Source organism: Fistularia commersonii, chromosome 8 (assembly GCF_037954325.1).
Source record: "Fistularia commersonii isolate RoL2024-O1a breed Wild chromosome 8, RoL_Fcom_v1.0, whole genome shotgun sequence".
Taxonomy (NCBI): Eukaryota; Metazoa; Chordata; class Actinopteri; order Syngnathiformes; family Fistulariidae; genus Fistularia; species Fistularia commersonii.
In genome coordinates, this window is record NC_141291.1 from 17,225,415 (window position 1) to 17,248,320 (window position 22,906).

At 38.1% G+C, this 22,906-nt stretch overlaps 1 protein-coding gene across 2 annotated transcripts in view; it reads left to right on the forward strand.

Annotated features, from left to right (window-relative positions):
- mmp16a (matrix metallopeptidase 16a (membrane-inserted)) overlaps positions 1–22,906 on the forward strand; it is a 75,443-nt gene that overhangs the window by 37,169 nt on the left and 15,368 nt on the right. For both annotated transcript variants that reach the window (XM_086151451.1, XM_086151450.1), the window contains 2 exons: positions 11,199–11,360; positions 16,182–16,399. In XM_086151451.1, the coding sequence (XP_086007577.1) occupies positions 11,199–11,360; positions 16,182–16,399 (380 nt within the window). The remainder of the gene's footprint in view (positions 1–11,198; positions 11,361–16,181; positions 16,400–22,906) is intronic.

Below are 22,906 nucleotides of genomic sequence, written 5' to 3' on the forward strand. Positions count from 1 at the left end.
CTGTTCAATTACCACTGAAATAATAATAGACTCGAGAAGATACTAGAGGAACAAATAAAAAAAAGATGACTGATAGAGATATAGATTTGAGGATTTTCGGAGAAAATGAAAAGGAGAAACTGGTATGCTGCTTATTTCGTTTGAGAATTTAAGAAAGGGCTGTGTAAAAGGCTAATATCAGTCCGTGAATGATATTACCATTTAGCCCTTACCCTTACACAGCAAAACATTTTTCTTGAAGTTTTTCTCAAGGTGGCTGTTTTTATCTAAATTCAGACTGAAGTCAGTCTGACGGTAAATTGTTACTTGGCCTCCCGTCTTGTAATCTTCTTTTATTGGAATAAGGATGTTTTCATCTGCAAAGAATTTGACATTTTTTTTCTGTGTTTCAGCCTCATTCTCAAATTTCAAATACACCTTCCTATGTGTCATGAACTTGACCTTTTTTTTTTCTATTTTTATTATCATTATTATACTTTTGCCATTCATAGTTGTTTTTAGAGGCAGTGTTGTCACTACTCTCAGGTTTAAGCATGAAATAAGTTGTAGTTAATCACAACTCTGTGTGATCTCTACACCTGAGGCTCCTCGATGGGTTAGCTGTCACAGCTCTGTAAAGCAAGATCAACAAATAGTGAGCATGAGTCTGGGGAAACTGTCGACACAAAGCAGGCGGAGACACCTGGCTCCCTAAGTTAAGGTGATGATAAAAGTTTGCTGCAGAAATTTCATCTTCGTTTTAACTCATAATCACCTTCTGAACCTGCAGATTTCCATAGCTTTGGGTTAGATTAACAATACATGATCGCTTTTTTATATATCTCTCTTGATCACATTGATCACGTATACATCATCGTGTTATCCTTGTTCTCTATTTATTTATTGCCTTGTTGAGACGGATCAATTTTACCTCATTCATATACCAGGTTGAAATGAATACTTTGTAGAAAATGAAATCAAAAGTAATATTGTACATTATAGTAATTCAAAAAAAAATCTTAATCAAATCATTTTTATATCTTGATACATTTCTATAAAAAAAAAATAAAACGTGTCTTTTTTCCATTGTCCATTATTTTCATAGGAGATTTGTAAACATTAGACACATCTTTATGGATTCAGTTTTTCATTTTTGCCTACACAACACAGATACTTAAGGGTCTGTGTATGTTCTGGAGAAAATAAACTACATTAGTACTGAAACAAGAAATTAATAAGGGCTTTTGCAGGAAAACAGCCATTTCTTCTATTCCCAAATTACCTATTTTGTTGTCTAGTGACGCAGGTGATTCTTACCAGCATTTCATTAATGACATTGTACCAATTCTGTCTTGATGAGGCAACTGCTTGAAGCTATTTTCTTGTAATTGTTTATGTCTCAGCAACACTCTTTATTCTGAGGTTACATATTATCGCAGCATTGTAGATGATGATTCTGCCTGGCCTCCAAGTTCCATACATCTGACTGAGCTAATCACAATTACTGTTAAAAAAGTGTTGGCAAATTGTTTGCCCTTACTGACGCTTTTTTATGTTCAGCTTTTCAATGCTTATTTTTTTTTTTGGCAGGTTCCCTAAAGATCTTGTCCTTCTTTGCCGCTTTCTTCTCCCTCAATGAGGAAATTAATGTTGAGATAAAGAAAAAAAGCAGATCTCCCAGATCTCAATCTTTCACTTAAATCATCTCTGCTTGCGAGCCCTGAGGGCATCCTGCACAGCCACATTTGGGTACCCGGTAGGAGCAGAATTGATGGTTTGGTTACTGTAAATAGAATATTTTGTGGGAGGACGCAGGTGGTGAAGCAGAGCGGAAATATGTGCAAAAACTTACAAGTTTGTAAGGCAGTTCATTTTAAGGCAGTTCACAATGACGGCCGTCGCATGACTGTGACATTGTGTATTGCATACTACATAATATAAAATACATAACATCATTATGTTGATGCATACTATCAACATGTCCATTCATACTATCATCGCCTTCATTCATTCAGTTATTCAATCATTCATTCATCCATTTATTATCTATTCCACTTATTGGTGGCTCGTCCTATCCCAGTTATGAATGGGATAAAGACAGGGTCTTCCCGGGACCGGTCGGCAGTCAATAACAAGACCACATATTAATTTTTTTTTAAATACTGTTTAAATATAAAAGTTCAATGATGCAACATAGTTGCACAGTTTTCACAATGTTTGACAGAACAAAATCATACACATTTTCAGATAATCCAATATTTTTGTTAATATGCAGCTAATGTGTAATTCTTAAAATATTTTGTAAAATGCATGCACTTGACCTATTTTTTTCTTTCTGTTTTTCCATAAGACCAGCAGATAGCCAGTTCAAAACTGACCTCATGTATTTCTTCTGTATAACTCACACTGATGTCAGGATTCCATACGGTTAAGCCAGGTTGGGTTGAGGGCAGCATGTATTATATCTGCAAGATGCTCAGGTGGACATATTGTGAACAAATATGTTCACAATATCCATTTTATTTCCCCACAATCTTTTGACATCAATCCCACACATTCTTATGAATGATGCTGCCGCCCAATGTTGTCAATAACCTTGGAGAAGAAGCATCACTTAATTACTTTCTAGAAGGTTAAGAAATGTACAGTTCAGCAGAAAATTATGAAAAGGTAAAGAATGTATACAGGCAGTCCTGCCCAACAGACCGCCTACTGACAGCAACATGTGGGCAGCAGTACTCTCTTCCGCCCACACCTGGGGTGCCGAGGCCACCTACTAGTCAATCAGATGCTTTCATAACATCTTACCGATAATCCTGTGCAATCAAATGGTAAACAACCCCAGCAGAAATGCATCTCCCTTTGAGTAAACACACATCAGATCATTCTGTTTCTCATAATGCGACTTCGTACTTCACATTACCATGGCAACCCCTTTTCTGAACTTCACTGTTGAGGCACATTAAGCAGCTTATTCTTAAAAATAACAGTTTCCTCAGCATTTTCCTTTCGCATCTAAAACATGCAGTATGTTCATTGGAGATCCTCAATTGCCCAGACAAGTGAACGAGAGAGTAAACAGTCGTAAGTCTCTATATGTGGCCTCTGTGATTGACTGGCAACCAGTCCGGGGTGTATCCGCCTCTCGGATAGGTCGCAGCCCTTTGCGACACTGAGTGCAGGATAAGCGATTTAGATAACGAATGAATTTTGGTCATGATAAGAATTATGTGTAAATCTCAATTTCACCATCTTACTGGATTACCGTAGGCAGGACAATAGGAACAAATGAACGCCATCAAGTCATACACTGATGGAATTGCATCGTGATGTAAAATTTAGACACCTAACATACAGTAACAAACCCTGCTGTTGGCATTCAAAAATGTGAAATGAATGCAATTATTAAACATTTGAAGCTTAATTTTAAAGCTACTGCAGGAGATTGTCTTAAGAACCCCTGAATTAAACTACCGAGATAACAAAGTCATAAAAATGTCTCGCGCAAATAAATTCAAATAAATTACATGTCAGAAGTGGAAGCAGTGAAAGTTGAAACGGAATCTTGTCTTTCAACTTGAATTTCAACTGTCTCTGCATTAATCATTACAGGAGATATTCCAGCTGGCAACTGTGGCAACACAGTGAAAACTTCCTTTGCTTCTAAAGAAGAGATAAATCAAAGAAGTCTGGAGAACAAGCTGAACATTTGGAAAAGTTTAAATGTCTTTGAAACGATAGAACGTGGTCTCTGGGTCATCACTTGTACGTTGAACTTAGGCAACCTTTTTTGGGAGGAGGTGTGGTCTAGACCCTGTGCATACATTTGGTGAAGCATATAAGAACTGCATTAGATTTACGTTTGCATTATTGTATTCTTTAAAACCTTAAAGTAGCATCTCCGTTTGGGCGGGAAGCCCGTCATGTCTGCGATGAAGCTCAACTGGAATGTGGTACTTGTGAAAGCGCATGTGCACAAACATTGCTTGTAAATGCATTATTAATGATGGATGATCAGAATATAAACGTACACGGAATCCCCCCCGTCTTCCTCACAGGTGCTGTACACAGATAAACATGACAGGAATAAAGGATGTTCTTTCCTTGCCAGCCGTTATTCCCTATTTACAACTCGTTTATTTACCTCAAGTCCACAGGAACAGCCAACATTTGGATCCTTGGCAATGCTCCACATGCAGAATTTTGCAGTCTGTAGCCATTTCTTTAAGTAAATAATTACTCCAGCGTACATATGTTGCTTCCATCAGTTGGGGTTTTTGTTCTCTGATGAGCTTGTGAGAATTAAGTGTAATAAAGGCGATCGCACAAGTGTTACTCAACCAATGTCAACAGCCTGGAGCATTAAGAGAGAGGGAGGGTAGAATGACGGCAAATACCAGAGGCGGGAAGAAAAAACAAGTGTTTTAGAAGATAGTAGGTCAGTGTATGTCAATGGTGCTAGCGCGGTTGCTTCAACAGTCATCTGGATTTAAAAAAAAAAAATGTTATCACCTATATTTCTCTCATTCTTGCCATGTCTCTCTTAGTATAAATCATACACTGTCACCTTCAATGCATTATACAGTATATGTCTAATTCTATTGGGTGGAAAAAATAGGAGTAGAACATTTTTTGGAAAGGCATCAAATGATTACAAAGGGACGTGATTACCGGTACACACATCCTTTGTAATTACAGCAACTCTCATGAGCTCCCCAGGTAACATAATCCTGGACAAAAAGGGATTAAGCAATTTTTACCGACATCACTGAGTCACTTTACCGACTCCATCATTGTTCTGCTGCCGCTGTTAAATTGTGAGTTTACTTCAGTCCTGTTCTTTGTGGACACTATTTTTACAGTAATTGGTTTGTTTGTGTGTGTGTCTGTGTGTGTGTGGTGTTTGGGTTTTACTCTTGCTTATAATTTCAAATTGTGCCCAAACCAGAATGGGATAATATTTTCCCTTTAACTCGGTTACAGAGGAGCAGCTTAGTGTCTGTATTTCTTGGGTAGTAGAGACCATTTCATAGATTTTCCTCCAGTGACGGAGTATCTGGGAATTAGGTAGAAAATCAAAATCCTGTCCCTTATTTTGAAAGACCAGCACAGTGACAGCAGTTTACAGTTCCGCCCCTCTACTCCAGGACCACATGTTGTGAGATTTTGTTGCGCTGAAGCAAGTGTTGGTTGGATGGGGATTTTCTGAGCTCTCAGTCTCCGACTTTTGATCACTCCCCGGGGAGAACGAGTTCAAAGCTCCGGCTGAAGTGGTGCCTGCATTTTCAAGTCTCCAGTACAGCGGCCCAGCGAGGGCTCAGCTCTCAGAATTAAATAAAAGGATGTCCTAAACCTAATGACATTTCTTCCTGGAGCATCTGCGGTGTGCCGAAAAGTGACCACAAGCCCGGTCGTTCCACTCATCCATTCACTCCATGCTTAATCACTTTGTGGAAAGAAGTATACGTTATGTCTAAAACTCCTCTACTAACTCCTACTAAAACTCCAATACTAACTGATGGAAGAATTCTTCCCTGACAGAAAATACCTATGAATTCACCATTTTTTCATCTAGACAGATGATTTCTACCTTCTACCGACCCATGTCTACAAATAACCACACATAAAGTCGTGGAATCGTTCCAAAGCCGCGTTAAAAATGTACAAGTAAATCCATGCAAAATTGTCTCAAATCCGTAAAAAGTTGAAAATCCACACCAAAGAAAACTGTTGCAAAACCAGATCCAATCAGATTAGAAATGACTCACACCTTGGTTTTTCATATGTGAAGCTGATTTTTTTTCTTTGGAAGTGCAGAGTCTGGAAGTCAGAGTTGTGAAATGGGCTAAATTGTACGCTGCGTGTTCCCGTTGGGTCTTGTGACGGTTTGTTGGAAGCGGGGAGAGTGTGAAAACAGAAGGAGCAGAAAGCGGCCATTGTAGTTCTTCACAATGCTCACCCTGTCATGTTGGGCACACACCCATAGTTTGACGTTCTAGGAGCCTCTGAGCCAGGCATTCAATCTCCGGCGGCTTTACTCACTCACACACTTTCAATGTCTCGTCTCCATTCTTTGGGCGCCGCGGTTTCCTCTCACCTCAAATCTCCTGCTCCTCTCGGGGTTGAGACACTTCTGATTTCTGGTGAACTTCACACGGAGTAGCGCATCATTGCCACTTTCCTTCCTTTTCCTTCCTGTGTCAGAGGAAACATCAGACGGCAGGGTAGTGAACATCATTTAAGCATTTGGAAAATGGATTTGTGAAATAAGTCATTTTTATTTGCTCATTCTTGCATAGTTCAGGGAGGAAAAATTATTAATACACTTTTGTCTCGCAAAAAATTCATTGTTATGGTATGAATGGCAGTGAATAAATCCACACACTCTACTCTTACAGCAGAAATTGTAATTATGAATAAATAAATGAAAACATTTAACTTCATAAGAAAAGATAATGATCTGATAATTCACTTTTAGACTCAATTTTTTTTAGACTTTTTAATTTCAAAATTGCAAGTCGGCGGCGGTCTTAATGGAAATGATTGCAAAGAATCATATTGTCTATACTGTATTGTGACTGAGAAACATATTTAATGAAGAAATAGTTTTGTCAATGTCTGTACGGCATAAACAAATAATCATCAGATCTGTAGTAACATAAAGGTAACATACATTCATCTCTACTGTTTTTAAATAATGGCTTGCATTGGAAGTCGAATAAATAAATGAGTAGCTTTTCAGAAATCAAATTAAGATTTTGAGGGTTTAGAAAGTATATAAATGAAGGATTCATGACAACGTCAAGAAGGTAGGGAAAATACTAATGAAAACTTGTCTATCTTTGATTCAATTCACATCCTGTAATTGTTTATGTTCACTCCTCCCACCGCGCACACACACACACGGACACGCACACATACGCTTGCGACGAATTTGCATTTTTTTTTCTTGATCTGTTTTGACAAACTTAATTCATAAAATTGAAAAGGAATTCAGCTAAATGTGAATATTATGTTAATAATAAAGGAACCATGGTGTGAAAACGCAACCATGAAATAAATTAGTGTCACCCAGTTATCACTCTTTGCCTTTTGTTGCCATGCAGCTCCAGTTTTTCTGGGACCATTACTCAAAGTGCAGCGTCAGCCAGGCAGGAAATAGTGGAAGTTTAACAATGGGGGCCTTCAGGGATACAGGCTGTGCTTTGACAGCAAAACAACCGCGATGAGGATGAAGCTTACAGATGCAGCTGTAAGGATCACCTTTAAAACGACGGGCCGTTTTCTCACACAACTCAAATCCAGATAGTAAAATAGCAACCTTCCTGTAAATCACTTTTGTTAATTAGAATATATTTTTCCTCTAGACAATATTGTGCTGTGAGAAGAAAGCATTGCGCAGATAAAGGCTTGTTCTAACTTTATTCCTCAAACACCAACAGTAGCAGATAAGTATGATAACTTCCGGGTACGAAATATCCCCGGCTTAAACCACGCCCCCCCCCAACCCCTCGTCCTGTGGGGCGAGAGGCCACGCTCCCTTTTCATAAAATATCATAAAAATTCAATATTTTGTCTATTTTAGATACTTACTTTTCAACCTTACACATGCTTTGAGAATTGCCGGACATGGCATTGGTATTTTGAATTCATATTCATCCATTGCCATATTTAAAAAGTAACATAATGCGGTATTATCTACACACATTTTATTTCCTGCAGGTGAAGCACCTTGACAAGTAATTCGATTTTGGATTTATGCATGTGTCAGATGTCAATAGGACTTCGACAACTCGGAAATATTCAAGCGTCTGACGGACCTTTTGTCGGAAAGAGGAAACAGGTCGTGTCCCGATCGTGCTTTTATTCACGCTACACTGAAGAAAATAAGACAAGCGAGCGAGTGGAAATACAAGCAGGGTAGAAACTCCGTCGAAGAGTGGAATGGTTGCACATGTGTGCTCATGTCGCGTATCGAATGTTCTGGTGCTGCTTAGTTAACCAGTGAGTGAGAGGTAAGGATTACGGGGCCCTGGAGTCCCGGCTGACATTCTGAGCTATTACTGCACGGCAGCATCCAGGGCCACATATCTGATTTGTGGACCCATGTGAGTTTATCTCTGTGTTTATGTCTCGGCCCCGCCTCCTCCCCCCCGCCTTCGAGCGCCACCCCAAGCAAGTAGATGGGCTGCAGCTCTGCTGACATGCACATGGCTCGGTAAATTATAGGAAAAGAGCAGGTAAAGGTTTCAGGTGTCTAATCGCAACCACTGTTTACTTCGAAGCAACCCTCCTCATCATCAATCTCCTGTGACTCCCCTACCTCCAATCTATCTTTCGCTCTTTATTTCTCCTTCTTGTGCTCCACTATCTCATTAAATGTAACCTTGACCTGGCCGGGGGAGACTGCCAGTGATGCGGCATGCTGTCGCTGCCATGTGCTGCTGCTCTGGTTTGAAGTCATTGCTGCTCAGTAACTAACCACAGGCTGTTTTTTATTTTCAAGAAGTGATCAAGGACAGCTAAATTTGGCAGTACAGGTGGGCCTAGACTCCTGGGATTTTTAAGTACTGTTCTGATAAGCTGGCAAGTTTGGAAATTTGTTGATTAATAAACAAACAATTTAGCTACAATTAAATGCATTTCAACATAGATTTTTTTGTATCTCTTTTTACATAATGCATAATCTTTTGGCTTTTTCCTTTTCTTTTCTTTTCTTTTTGTAAAGTGTCACAGAAAAAATGTCTCTGGTAAACAGTTTCTTTTCTGGCAGATAATTAACTTCAGGTAAATTCTTGTGTAAGTTTGTTTTCTTGTAATTTCTTTCAAATTATTTAGTAGTTTATGCTTTTTAGAAGTCCCTTTACTAGAAGTAGTATATATGTTGTTTTTGATCATATGATATCCGTTACATTTTTGGCAGATTATATATTGATTATGGCTTTTTCTCCCAAATAATGTGTGAATATTTTGAGGGTTCTAATGAAAGAATGAGAAAAAGAGAACATTGTGTTTTTTTTGCTTTCAACATTTTGGACCTGAACAATCTTTTGTGTCGAGCTTGTCACAGATGATCATTTTGATGAGTACAGGACTGATTATAGGTGGAAGTGTTGCTATCAGCCATGCATTGTGATTTATTTCACCACCTTGGAGTTTGCCAATGTTTTTTTGCTCATTCTGCTTCGTATGAAACTGGCAAACTGACAGGAGGGTAATGTAATAAAATACCAAAGTCAAAGTTTAAGGTCATATAATTCATCAACCAGTCTTTTTTTAGAAACGTCTCATGAGATAACAAATAGTCCCAAACCTTATTATTTCCCTCCCCTCACTTTCTTCCTGTCTCTTTAAAAGTATTTTTTTCTCTCATCCATCACTCTGCACATCCCTTTATAGCCTTATTCATCCATTAACCATTTAGTTTTTCTCCACCTTTACCAAGCTTCTTTTCTTCCCATGCGTTTCCACCTGCCCCCCTGCCTGCCAGCTGATAATTAGTCGCACAGGATAAACTGCCTCAGCGATGTTTGTGGACCTCGGGGTCAGCAGGATGTCCAGGCTTCCGCTGCGTGTCTTACATAAGTCAAAACGCTGACCTCAAATGGTCCCAGGAGGCAGAATGTCTGACTCAAGATTGAGGGATAGAATAAAGATGGTAATGAAAAAGGACACAAGTGTCACTACTAATGTCACTATGAATTCTCTCATTCCCCACAGGCAACAGAAACATAAACAGCACAACCTACTATGTAACTTGTATTGACTATAAACTCAATTTTCTGTGTCCCACCTCAAGGAAAAAAAATCTGTTCAAATTGCTGAAGAGTAAAGAAACACAATGAAGGTTTTGTTTGTAAGCGGGTTGAATGTGTCATAATGCCATGCATCTAAAAAACAAAAAAAAAAGGTTTTTGACATAACATTTTAAACAGATTTCAATACCAGCAACAAAAAAAAGGCACAATAACTGGAGTATTGCAAGCATTACATTGTAAAATCATAATTTGGCAGAGATTAACATAATGTAAATACTGTTAAAGCAGCAACTGTTAATTAGAGGTCATTATGTGTTGAAATAACTATTTACTGCAATCTGATGATCTGGCACCGACATTGCTCACAGCTCGTCATCTGCCCCCTCAGCCATCTTGGGAACCGGCTCGAGGAAACCAATGTTTCCTCATCCGTGATTCTCGAAACCACTGAGCTGCTCCTCTTTATATACCTCTCTCTAAAGTTTCTCTTAATGTAGCTGTAAACTTTCATCTGAAGACACACCATCACTATTAAAAATGTGGATACTTTTCTCTGAAGCCTCCATTGTTTTCATTTTTATTTTTTTTTAATTTTTTTTAAACAAAAAGTCATAGATAGATTTTGATAAAACCTTGTTCGTTCCTACATTTCCTGTGTCCTCCTCTCACCTGCACAATGGTGGCCTTTACATTAACCTTCTAAAGTGTCTTTGGCATTTATACAGTCAATTGCCCTCTGTGAGGTCCAATTAAGCCAATATTTCAGCAGTGACCTCCCCTGTGAGTTTCCAAGCATTGTACGTTTCCCGCTGAGAGGCGACGTGACACACCATCTCCAACTGCTATTGTGTTATTAATGTTGCAAATTTGTCAGTCGATAAGTACTTTGCTTTAATTGCAATGAGTGACTGATGCACTGCGTTCCTCCCAAATATTACTTGGTGGTGAGCAAGAAAGAAAGAGAGAGAAAATGAGAAAATAGTAGAGTGGAGATTGTGTTAATCACGGTCACGCATAATGCAGCATATTTTTCTTGGTGCTTTGACAGGGATTTGCATATATATATGTATATATTTTTTTTTTTATTTGATTTTTTGATGTCTTACAGAATTTATCTGACTTCCTCCTGATTTTAGGCCGTTTCTGCCTGATATATGACGATTCATTTCTTAATTAGTGTATTCTGCCATGAGGTGCTTGCGAACCCACGGTTAGAGTAATTTTAAACAAAGACAGCCATTATGTTATTATTCAAACAGTTCGTATTCATGAGGAACTCTTCTAGCAGCGACAGTTAGAGCAAGTGCAGTCGGGAAAAGTGTGAAGTTAGAAAAAAAATAAAAATAAGTAGAAGCTAACTGAGCAGATAAACATAAGACTCTGCTCAAATTTACTGTCGAGAGCAGCAATAAAAGACTTTTTTTTTTTTTCACGCCCCCTCATATCTCATTCTGTTTCCAGGTAACGATTTGTTCCTGGTGGCCGTCCATGAGCTCGGCCATGCACTCGGACTCGAACACTCCAACGACCCCACAGCGATTATGGCTCCTTTCTACCAGTATATGGACACGGACAACTTTAAGCTGCCGATGGATGATCTGCTGGGCATTCAGAAGATTTACGGTCAGAACCTCATGCTTGATAACAATTTATGGGGAGATTTATTTGTCCTTCCACACTAACCCTGTCAGATTTTGAACCCCGATGATGAGAATGAGAGATTTTTTTTTTTTTTTTTAAACAGGACACAGCATGTCATAATTTATAGATCATGTGCAGGTCATACATGCTAATTGTCCTCGTACAGTTATGTGAGTGGAAGAGGTGTGAAGCGGCAGTGTGTGGGAAGTGTGATTTCGAATACGAAGGAGTGGATTTGTAGAAACACCCACATCATCTGGAGTTTTAGACTGGCTCAGTTACATTTGGATTACATTTTTTAAAAGCAAAAAAAAAAAAAAAAAGACTAGAATTCATAGCAGTCTTAAATTACATTACGTAACCTTACATTACATTATGTTATATAAAAAGTTGTGGACGGAGACCCAGAAGTTGGCTTTATTTATTTATCTGCCATGGAACTCGTAGATTTACATTGTCTTCTCAGCTTCCGTTTATTTTCCAGCCCGAATGACGCTTGTGACAGAAACTAGTCTCTTGCCTCTAAGGTGACTCTGTCCTGTCATGACAACGCACACACACAAAACTACCTGCCATCTGCTACATGGTTAGGGAAAGTACCTCTGGGAGTGACACACCCGGGCAAGCGATCACTCCTCATCCTTCTCGTGTCTTACTCACGTCCCCTCTGTATTCTGAGTTGAAGGGCAGGACAAGTGACTCTGCAGCCCCCTCTCTTTCCTCCACTGGCACTTGGCCTGAATTCCCTTTTCTCGTGGTAAGGGAGACACTAGTTGTAGAATCTAAATAAGGTCAGTGTTAACGGCAGCTCAGTTCACAGCTAACAGAGGTTAAATAAGGGGAAGGTTTGAATTAGTTCCACTGCAGCAGCCATCTTGAATTTTAGGACAGCCAGAGTCTGGTGGCAATAAAGGGAAGTGACAGGGAATTCTACAAAATGTAATTATTACTACAGTTTTTGGCATCATGGTTCTCTTCTGTCCTTTAGCTCGTCATTTGTTATTACACAGAATAAGTGCCTGCTGGTTTCGCTGATTTATGGTTTTTAAAATCACAGGGCGAATAAATGACAGCTTAAGGTATATGGGAAATTAATTCCAATGAAAATCAATGAAATGTTCATGCATCCTCTACATTGCTGTAAATTATAGAGACACACATCCATACACATTGAAGTGGACCTGCAATCATATAATTTGCTGTCCTTTGTCAACAAGCTTTGAACATAATGACTTCCTGCTCTTCAGAAGATAAGAGCTGGCTTCCTTTAAACCCAAGCAGTAACATACACACAACAGTCCCATTACTGCCTACAACAATGTTAAAAAGTGAAAATCAATATGAGGTTATTCACTCGCTTTAGAACTGTAATATCTTTGTTTTTCAGCTAGTGTTCATCCTGAGTATGAAATTATAGCTTGAAACTGCAGTGAAGATTTTTTTTTCATTTCAGGAGATTATTTAAATTAAAACTCGTATCTTGGGATTAATTGCATCATATCCGAAATGAAGCAAATTTGCCTATTGATATGACTTTTCATGTTGACATGTCAAGATACCAATACACTATTTATTTAGTTTTGTATAAATCATGGGCTCAGACTGTCATTGCAAGGAAGCCCGTGAGAGGAAAATCTGAATTACAATTTAGAATTCGTCCTCCTTAAAGGATGCAGAATGTGCTGTGTTTATTTCAATTAGTTAGTGCACATCCATATGAATACCTTCAGAAATTATAATTAAGTACCTTAAGTAAATATAAGAAAATAGTCCCTATTGTTTTTACATTTTGACTGTATTATCAACTATGCAGGGACTTTTTGAGGGGTGTATCATTTTTTTTTCCAGATCAGTTTTAAATCCTGTTTCCTTTGGTGGAAGCAAATGGTTCATCTGAAAGCGCTCGTTCCTATGGGGAACTTCATCTTTGTTCATTCACACAAGGCACTCTATTTTCTCCTAAATATATGATGTGAACTCGAGATTATTCTGAGGTTCGGATATTATTCGGACGGTAAACAGTATACTATATACTTGCACACGATATGCTTGTTCAATGTCATTTTAACCAGCAGCCTGACGTTTGGCTTGGTAGATCTGCTCATATTCCAGTTACAGTCACACTTAATACGCATGTGCTCCGTTCCTCATGTCTCGTGATACGTCGCATATCAAACTCAGGTATAAGTTGGGTCTCGGACGTCCACGGATCAGCACGTTAATGGCAGGAATAAATGCGTGAACATATTCGAATGAGGTCACACACACTGTGACTGGCTTTCAGCCAGGTGTACATTCAATCAGTATAGAGGGACCACATGAATCAGAAAAAAAAATCTACCGGTATGTGGAAAGATGAAAATTCACCCTACTCTAAGCCAATTCTGAAAAAGCCATTCCTCCAAATGTTAGTTATTCAGATATATATCCTAATATCAGGTACATGCACACACCTGTGCCATTATCCCAATAGTAATCGAGATAACTTGTTCAAGTATAAATAATGGCTAAGTGCTTTTGTTGCTCTGGTCCAAACTGGGCCTGGTTCGTAATCCTCTTCAGCCTTAGCCATAAAGGTTTACCTTCAACTTTGACAAACCACAGAATTTAAGCCAGGAATAATTATTGTTGTTTACACAGAACAGTTAAAGTAAATGATTTTGTTTGTAACATTTGTAATGCAACTCATTTTACTGCGTCCATCAGAATGGATCCAGTGGAAACTCTGCGAATCTCAGCTGAGTCTTTTAAGTGTTACTTGTTGTGTTTTAATGTTTAATCATTTTGATAATGATGGTTTCTCGCTGAATATTTTTTTCATTTGTTTCTTTCCTTTCTTCAATATTAATGTTCCTAAACTATTTTCAATTTTCTCTATTAAAAAAATGGTTCTCTGAAGGAAAATAGAAACAACAAACAGCGGTATGAGCAATTGTGGAACGCAACAACACTTTTGCGATACAAGCAACACCATCAATTTATGCACAACAAATGTCTAAATTGTATGTCTAACTGCATAGCTAAATGTTTTTGTGCATTATGTGACCTGCATTGGTTTGTATCAAATATACATGCATAAAAAACAGCATTATGAATTAAGTGGCAATAAGATAAGTGATCTAGCTAAATCTAGACTTTCAGAACATTTAAACACACTCAGTCTTAGTTGAAAAGCCATGGGTGCAATTTTTATGTTTGATCCCTACAGTTATAGCAACAAGCTCAATCTAGGACTTTGAATATGGCTTCTTGTAAAAACAATAGCAAGGGGTTTTATGCTCACATGGTCCAGATTAACTGGATAACCTGACCTGCTGATCTGCCCCTTGAAATGTAATTAAGAAACATTCTGGACACTTTGCTTGTTTTGCTTGTGTACACATTAAGCTTTGTTTCTTGTCACTGAACAGCGAACATGTATGTCAATGCCTCAACATGTTTGTCTCCATGTCGAGCTGACTTGAGCGACTCCCTATGCTTACATAACAGGAGGGAGCTTTTGCTTTGTTAATCCGGGATGTATTTTGGGGGATTTAATTCAGTCGGTGAATGAAATCTCTCTCAGGAGGACTCGCTGATCAGTTTTGTGGACTTGAAGATATCTGCTGCTCCTTCTTAATCCTGCCATCAAACGGATAATCAATGAGTTTTCCATTTTACTTCTCCCCAGTCTTTTGTCTCGCCTGCTCACTCTACTCTAAAGTTTTAAAGATTCGTCATTCACATCTGTAATCTCCCGTTCGTTCGTGGCCTTTGACAAAATCTTACTCACATATGAACAGTATATTTTAATTTTATGTGTGAGCATGACGCGCCAACACTTTCTGTGAACTTGGCAAAAAAATTGGCATTGTTCATGCTGCAGTTATCTATTCCTGCATCCGTTGACCTCAGTCAGCGCATGGCAACTCATATCCGTATTATTACAGCAGCACAGTGTGTTATCAAGGCATAATCTTGGTCTCACTTATTCATCCACGCAACCCACTCAGTTTCCCTCTCACCCTCTCCTCTTGTAATTTTTGAACATTAAATAGTGCCAAAATATGTATGTATAGTATAGGGATGGATGTGTGGATGTATAGATAGCTAGATAGCTAGATAGATAGATAGATAGCTAGATAGATAGATAGATAGATAGATAGATAGATAGATAGATAATTTGCAGGCTGTCATAATTTCTCTGTATTCTCTGTTAAGTTCAGCCTTTGCTGCATTTCCCTTCAAAAAAGCTGAATTGACCTCTTTCTCATTTAGTTTTTTTTTATGTTTTTTCCTCCCTTGTTTTCCTTCTCATTTTAATCGTCTTTGTATCCAACTTCCATTGCAAGATTTCCTCTCCAAATTTCCTCTTTTTTCCATGTTGGCGACAGTTACAGGTGAAGAAGTTCAACTTGGCGAGAAAATTCATTTCTTCCTTCCAAACCCAGACAGCTAGTTGGGTTTAACTGGCACAGTAATAATGAAACTGCCTCATCCATTATCATTATATACTGAATTTGACAGTTTTCCTGCTCATCCATTTAATCTACTTTGCCCTTCCAGGACTCACCTTTAGCATACAAGAAAGTATTGTTTGCCTTGATTGACACGTTTGCTTTAGGACCCACCACAAAAATTACAATTTAATTTAGCACCACCAGCAGGTCATTCTTTGCAACTGTTTCATTAAGAACCATAACATCCACCTGAAATTGGCCCAGAAATTCACTGTAAATACAGCTGGAAGTTGGAATAGAAACTGGAACATGCAGTTTTGTGTACTGAATGTGTCCAAACATATTTTTCTTTGGTGTTCTCCAGGGCCTCCTGATAAAATTCCCCAGCCCACCAAACCTTTGCCAACGGTGCCCCCCCCTCGCTCTCATCCTCCGTCAGACCCACGTAAGCCAGACAGGCAGACACGGCCTCCGAGGCTTCCCCCAGGGGACAGACCATCCCATCCCAACTCAAAACCCAACATCTGTGATGGAGGCTTCAACACCCTGGCCATACTGCGGAGGGAGATGTTTGTCTTCAAAGTAAGTGAAAGGGTTTGTAATACCGAAACAATCCCCTGGGATTTCCTCATTTGTTTGTCTGAAGGTACTTGGTGTAAGACCACAACAAGCACTCTTTGCGGTTCAAAACATCCTAGGATGTGCTTTATTTTCTACTATCACAATATGTGATGACAGTATAAAACACCCGCAGTCAAACCTGTGAACATCTGATCTCTAAACCAGTGCATAAACATACATTCATACTTACACAGCATATAGTGATATACTATATAAATATGAAATATATGATACAAGCTCCAAGAAAGTCTAACTAGGGTCAGGGGTTGCAAATTATTGCATGTCTAGAAAGCATCAATATCATGTGATTCTGGCAGTCACAATACCCATTATAGTGTCACTATCCCTGACATGTAAATCCATAATCCACAAAACTGTATCGAGAAAATGCAGTTTCTGCCTTGCAGAATGTGAACCATTTGTTAGAATAAGAAAGATTCATGAAGAATATCCATTCTTGCGTGAGGATGTTACAGCGGATGTCATTAAACCCACTAGCATTAGTCAATATGCATCTAGATAGGCTCTTCAATGAAGCGAAACATCTAAAAAAAGGAAATAGTCAGTGACTCAGTACAATGTGATTTGTCTTTATCGTGATACATTATCACATGTGTAAATGTATTGTGTGTTAAGTAGCTTTCAAATAAATGATGTTACACAGCAATGGGATGGGTTGACTCAATAGAATCGATCTACTCATGAAGCAACACAAAAACATAGGAACACATCTGTCAATTAAATGATTTTAAACAGGTTTGTTCTCTATTTCTGATGTCAGTTTGATGGGGAATCCTGACAGGTTCGGTAAATCACAGAGAGAAAGAGAAGGGATTGTGCTGTGTGTTAAAATATTACTAGAAATGTCATTTGTAATTCATGAGGAACTTAAAGACTCATTTGTGGTGTTGTGGCTGGTAAAGAGATTCATTGCGCTCTTTTCACCATCTTGAAGTCAACGTTTTTTTCTGCAATGTCCTCCATCTGTTCTCAAATCCCCCGGTTTATTCCGCAAGCGCTGTGAATTAAGTAAAACGTTTGGGGAATATGTAAAGGAGAGTTATGAGGGCCGAGCTTGTTTATTTCAGGGGAGCAACATGTGAATAATGCAAAGTTTAGGTGCCGATGGGGAGAAAGTGAAAATGAAAATGTGTGTAAAATAACGGTGAATTGTTACAACAGTTCATTTTGGCCTCAAAAGTTAATAGATCATGTGACACCACCCCACTAAGTGCATCACAGTGCATCAGAGAAAGTTATCACCTCCAGTGCTTTCAACGACAATGTTATTGCAAATAGCTAAAAATAACAACAGAAAAAAAAAAAATCACTCTTAATTCACAAGCCCGCAAAGGTCAGCTGTTTAAAAACTCCCTCCGGAAAAGCAGCTGCCTATGACAGTTTGGCATTCATGAGCTTCATGGGGTTCACAAACTGGAGATTCTGGCTAACCTGCTCCACGCTCTGTATATTCGCGCTGGTCGTACTTGGATGATATTAGATCCGCCACACCCTCATCCCTCCCCCTAGTTTAGTGCATAGAATGCGAGTTGTATTTGAAAAATCAAACTTAGAGCTAAGTATCCGCAGTTAGCTTTCATAGAAATATATAGGGTTGTACTTAAAGTGTATTTTCCGGCATGCTTTTAAAGGCATTGTGTCTAAACGCGTGCAGGTAATGGGCATTTCAGTGAGGAAACGCTGCATAAAATACTCCACGCTTTCTCTTTCTCCCCACAAAACCAAGCCTGTGTTATTCTACCAGAGGTACAAGAGAAATCGGCACGTCTCCAAATGTGTCTTTATCGTAGGTCATAGCTCATGAGCATAAGACCTCCACAACATGAAAGAACAGAGGAAAACCTCGAGGGCAACACAAAGCAGTCCTGTGTTCTTAAGAGAGGAGACAGAGCGCCTCTCACGCTTTATGTGACTGTACTGATCTGGGGATATAAATAGTATTCATTGGTTAAAGACTGTGCTTCGGGAACTAAGGGAAAATCCTCACTCTCGTTTTTCAGTCTAAGAAAAATCTGGGATAGAACTTAACCTGGTACTTGTAGAACAATTTTTGCCTGAATTGGACTAGTAGAATTTTTATGTTTATTTGATTTTTTTTTTTATTTTGTTTTGTTTTGTTTCAATTGATAGTTTCTTTCACTTCATCACTTCATGGGCTGTAGCCTGTTCTAACACTGATGAGAATCATGGGTCTTTTGCAGTGCCGAGAGAAACTATCCAAACAAAGGACCTTCAGCTGCGATCCAACTTTATTGCGAGCTTTGAGAGTAAAGGAGACATGTGATTTGGCTCTGTGTTACATCAAATGTAGCCAAAGTTTCTATCTGGTTATACCTCTGTGCCAACAACTCTGCAAAAGCTCATATTTTCTCCATAAATTTTCCAAAAGTTGAAATTTCATTACCATCGATTAAGTTTTTCGAAATGCCCCTTTAGGAGTTCAGACAAGATATTGGCGCTCATTATAGTGATTTTCAATTTTTTCTGCCTTAGCTGCTAACGCCCATGTGGTTCAATAAAGTTCAGCAATGTTTTCAACGTCTTCAATGGTCATTTGTGAGTTTGCGGAGTACTTTAATTAGGTTTACATTGCTGAGTTTCTTATGGTTTGATAAGTGTATTAAGAAATGTCACTGTATTTCACAGTACATGACCTTTAGAGGAATCGAAATGTTTTTTCTTTTTCATTTGAATTTGAAACATTATTACAACTCATTATATTCATTATTGATTAAGGGCCTGATTTTTTTTTTCAGTTAATCAGTTTGTTTAATTCTGTTTTGCTTGGTTAAGAAATGTGCTTTCATTCCTCGAGAAATAGCAATTTTATTTCAGTGTGTATGAAAAACAAAAGAGTATGATTTCCATTCTCACTGATTTAAGTTTATTTTTGGTCTAATGTAGAGTAGCTGTATTATCCTTGCTTCATTGCTACCTCTATCCAGTTGCATTTTTTTTCAACTTATTTTAGGCCAATAGACCAGTGTTATTACTATTAGACATATCTTAATCTAGAGTGACAAACAAAACATATACACATATATATGTTTCATATCAAAATTTAACATCCTTTACTACTTCTATTCCATTATGTTACCACAACAAGATCCAGGTTTTTTTAATTTAACAGAAATGTAACAGTACAGGATAGCAGAAGGGTATAGATGGCATGTTCAACATATAGAGTCCAAGTGATGTAGCTGCTTGCTCAGGTAAGAAATGAGTCCTTACGCATCATGTGACTCCAAGGTAATTATTCTTAAGTTAGATTTATTATCCCGATAAAGAAGATAATTTTTTGCTCGCGGGTAGTCGTAAATGATGTGACACCAATCGGTGGCATACAAACAATACAAACAATTGCAAAAATACATACAAAGGCGTGGATTTCAGGTAGGAAAAGGGAAGTTCAAACAAAAGATGCTGAAACTGTTTTCTCAATCTCAAACGCTGCATAATGCTGCTTTAAAGATCAACCATTGAGATTATGCAACAGTGTAAGATATTTTAGGCAATATATGTAGGTGGAAGTGTCTCCATTCCTGACCTGCCTCGGGGTCCGAAATATTCTCCTGCTAAGCAACCCTCTAGTCAGACCCATCGAGCATTTGCCATTGCTCAAAGTGACTCTCACTGAAATATTAGATAGATCAGAATATTTAGGTGTAAAAGTAAAAAAAATGTTGGTTTTTTTTAATGCATTGCATTCAGATTCACTTATTTATGTTACAGAAAACTGTTTTTTTATTATTTACCAATGTGTAACCACATGTTCTTATGTTACCGGTAAATCAACATATCTCAGCCAACCCTAGACTGAAAACTTGGCATGTCGTGTGAAGTTCCATCATTACAATTAACAAACTTAGCCTCAATACCAAAACACTTGTGTTTAAGTATTTCTGTCTTAAGTGCTACCAAATGTATTAAATGGTCCTATTTCATAATCATTTGTATCAAGTCACAAAGTCAAAGATACCTCACTGCCCTGAAGTGACTGGTAGGGGAGCAGAACCAAAAGAGGCTCTACAATCTGACATGACACTTTCTGACATCCCACTAGAACACAGGTTTACTTTCTTTCTATTTCAACAGTTCAGTGTCATGTTGTGTTTTTTTTTTAATATATTTTCATGATCAGAAGTATAGATTTACATCATGTTTTTTTGTGTTTGTGTTTGGTTTATCAAACTTGTAAACACATGCAATTCTGCACAAAGAGAAGATGGAGACTGATGCAACTTGTGTGAATCAAGTGAGCGCACAGGGCTTCCTGGTCCCGGTGATAGAATGTAGAGTTGTACACAAGTTGTGTTTTTCGTCATATTTTTTTTTACACCAGAAGACTTCAAAGTTACAGTTTTATTTCAAAGAACAGTATGAACTCAATTGCGGAGGTGAACTTTTCTTTACCTTCAAGGATTCTGCTGTTTAGTCTATTGTTAAATGTTAGGGCGAGTATCACTTGCCCTAACATTTATTGCTGTGGTGATTAATTCCGTATTTTTTTATAGATTTCACTACAGTTGTTTCTTTTGTTGTTGTCTTTTTGGTCAGGCACAAATGCAGTTTAAGTTAATCGTGAATAAATAGCAATTATAATTTTAACGCCATGCTCTATTGTTCCCAAAATAGGTCTTAGATCACATTTTGGAGGCTCTGCATGGCTAAAAGTCCACTTAGTCAAATGCACAAAGGATAATGTGGTTTCAGTCTCAATATTTTGTAGCAGCATGTCGGTCATTGCCTAATGAACAATAACACGCAGGGTAATGCCAAATCATGTTTGTTGATTGTTATAAAATTATAAATTGATTTATTTGCTAGCTTTTGGAACTCACTTGGTATGCAAAAAGGAATCAAAATAAAAGAATCAAATAATCAGCCGTAATTACTACTTGGGAAGGACGGGGATTTGGTACAAAGACTTTAAAGATTTTGACGCTTGCGTTTTTTGCTGGTTATTATAAGAAGCACATGTTCACCTTCTTTTTTTCCAGTGAATGAGGGCCAGCTATAACATGTGTTAGAACTCGCGAGTATGTTTGTAAATCTGAAGTGCTCAGATCATTACACAAAATCCATTTCTAAGTCTGTGATTCAGATGTTTTCAGTCATATCAAAAATCTGAAAGGGATCACAGGTTTGGATTCAATGAAAAAGTGTGTTTGAGCATAAGAAGAGCAGATGGTCCTAATATTTCTTGATTCTTACTGTGCAGTGCCAATTCCCGTTGCTATAGAGGAGCTCCTCAAAATGTATAAACAGCTGAATTGGTCCTCCACCAAAGCTTGATGTATTCTTTGACACAAGCCAAGGTCGATGCAGGAGCTGGTTCAAGTGAACTAGCTGTACAGCAGGGTAACATCTGCCCATGGCAGTTTTGATAAAATTGGTTCTTGTATCTTTTTGAAAGAGATGTTTTGTTTTGTTTTAATTTATTTTTTTGTTTGTTTGCTTTCTCATCAGTCAGTTCAATTGATTACTCATTTGGATAGATGGTAACGTCGGCCCATTTAGCTACGCAGCTTGGCTTTACTCACTTGATTGTTTTGGAAGGGCAAATTTCGCTTTGTGCCAAGTCATTATAATCCAGAGCTCAGCTGCCTCACAGTCTCCCTCTATCTCAGGTGGTCAAGTCTTTTTGAATATGGAGCTTCAAAATCCGAGGAGATGTCAACTAATCAAGCAATCCTGTGTACCTGCTGCTAAAAAAATCTTGTTTAATACTGGAAAATAGAACCAAAACAAAAAATTGTGCGTAAGTGTGTGGCAGCATTGTCGCTTAGTGAAAAGTTAAACTCTTCCTGTCACTGAACTTCCAATTTGAGTCCAATTCAATGTCTAAGAAAAAATAAATACTGCCATTTTATTGATCTTACATTTTCAGCAAAAAAAAAAATTCATTAACTCCTATTAGTAGCAGATACCGGTTATTGCTGCTGCTTGTAGGAAAAGTATTGAAACCTCTTTGAAGCTTAACAGCATGAAACATATGTTTTTTTGGAGCGATTTGTTTCACATTGCTCTCAATGATGAAGCCTGGATTCACGTTTCACGGTTCATGTTCATGGCTGCTGTTTTACAGGTAATCGATTTTACCCTCCAACAGGACAACAGAGGTTTATTTAAGGTTTAAACAAAAAAATTATGTTTTTAGCCACTCGGCTCCGGTGCCCCCAATAAACTACCCACTAAAATTACAACTCGACCACTTTTATGACTGTTGCCACTTCAGGTTTACCTTTGTATGAATTAGCACTTGGGATACGGTCAAATAACATGCCAAAAAGCACAGAACACATTGAGCATACAAGAGGATATTCTTTCTTTATCTAAAACATCCAATCGTTGTTGTGTTGACACAGATATAATGACTGATACACTATAATGATATAATGACTCTCCTTGACGTGTCGAAAAAAAAGCTAGGACTAAAAAAAGAGC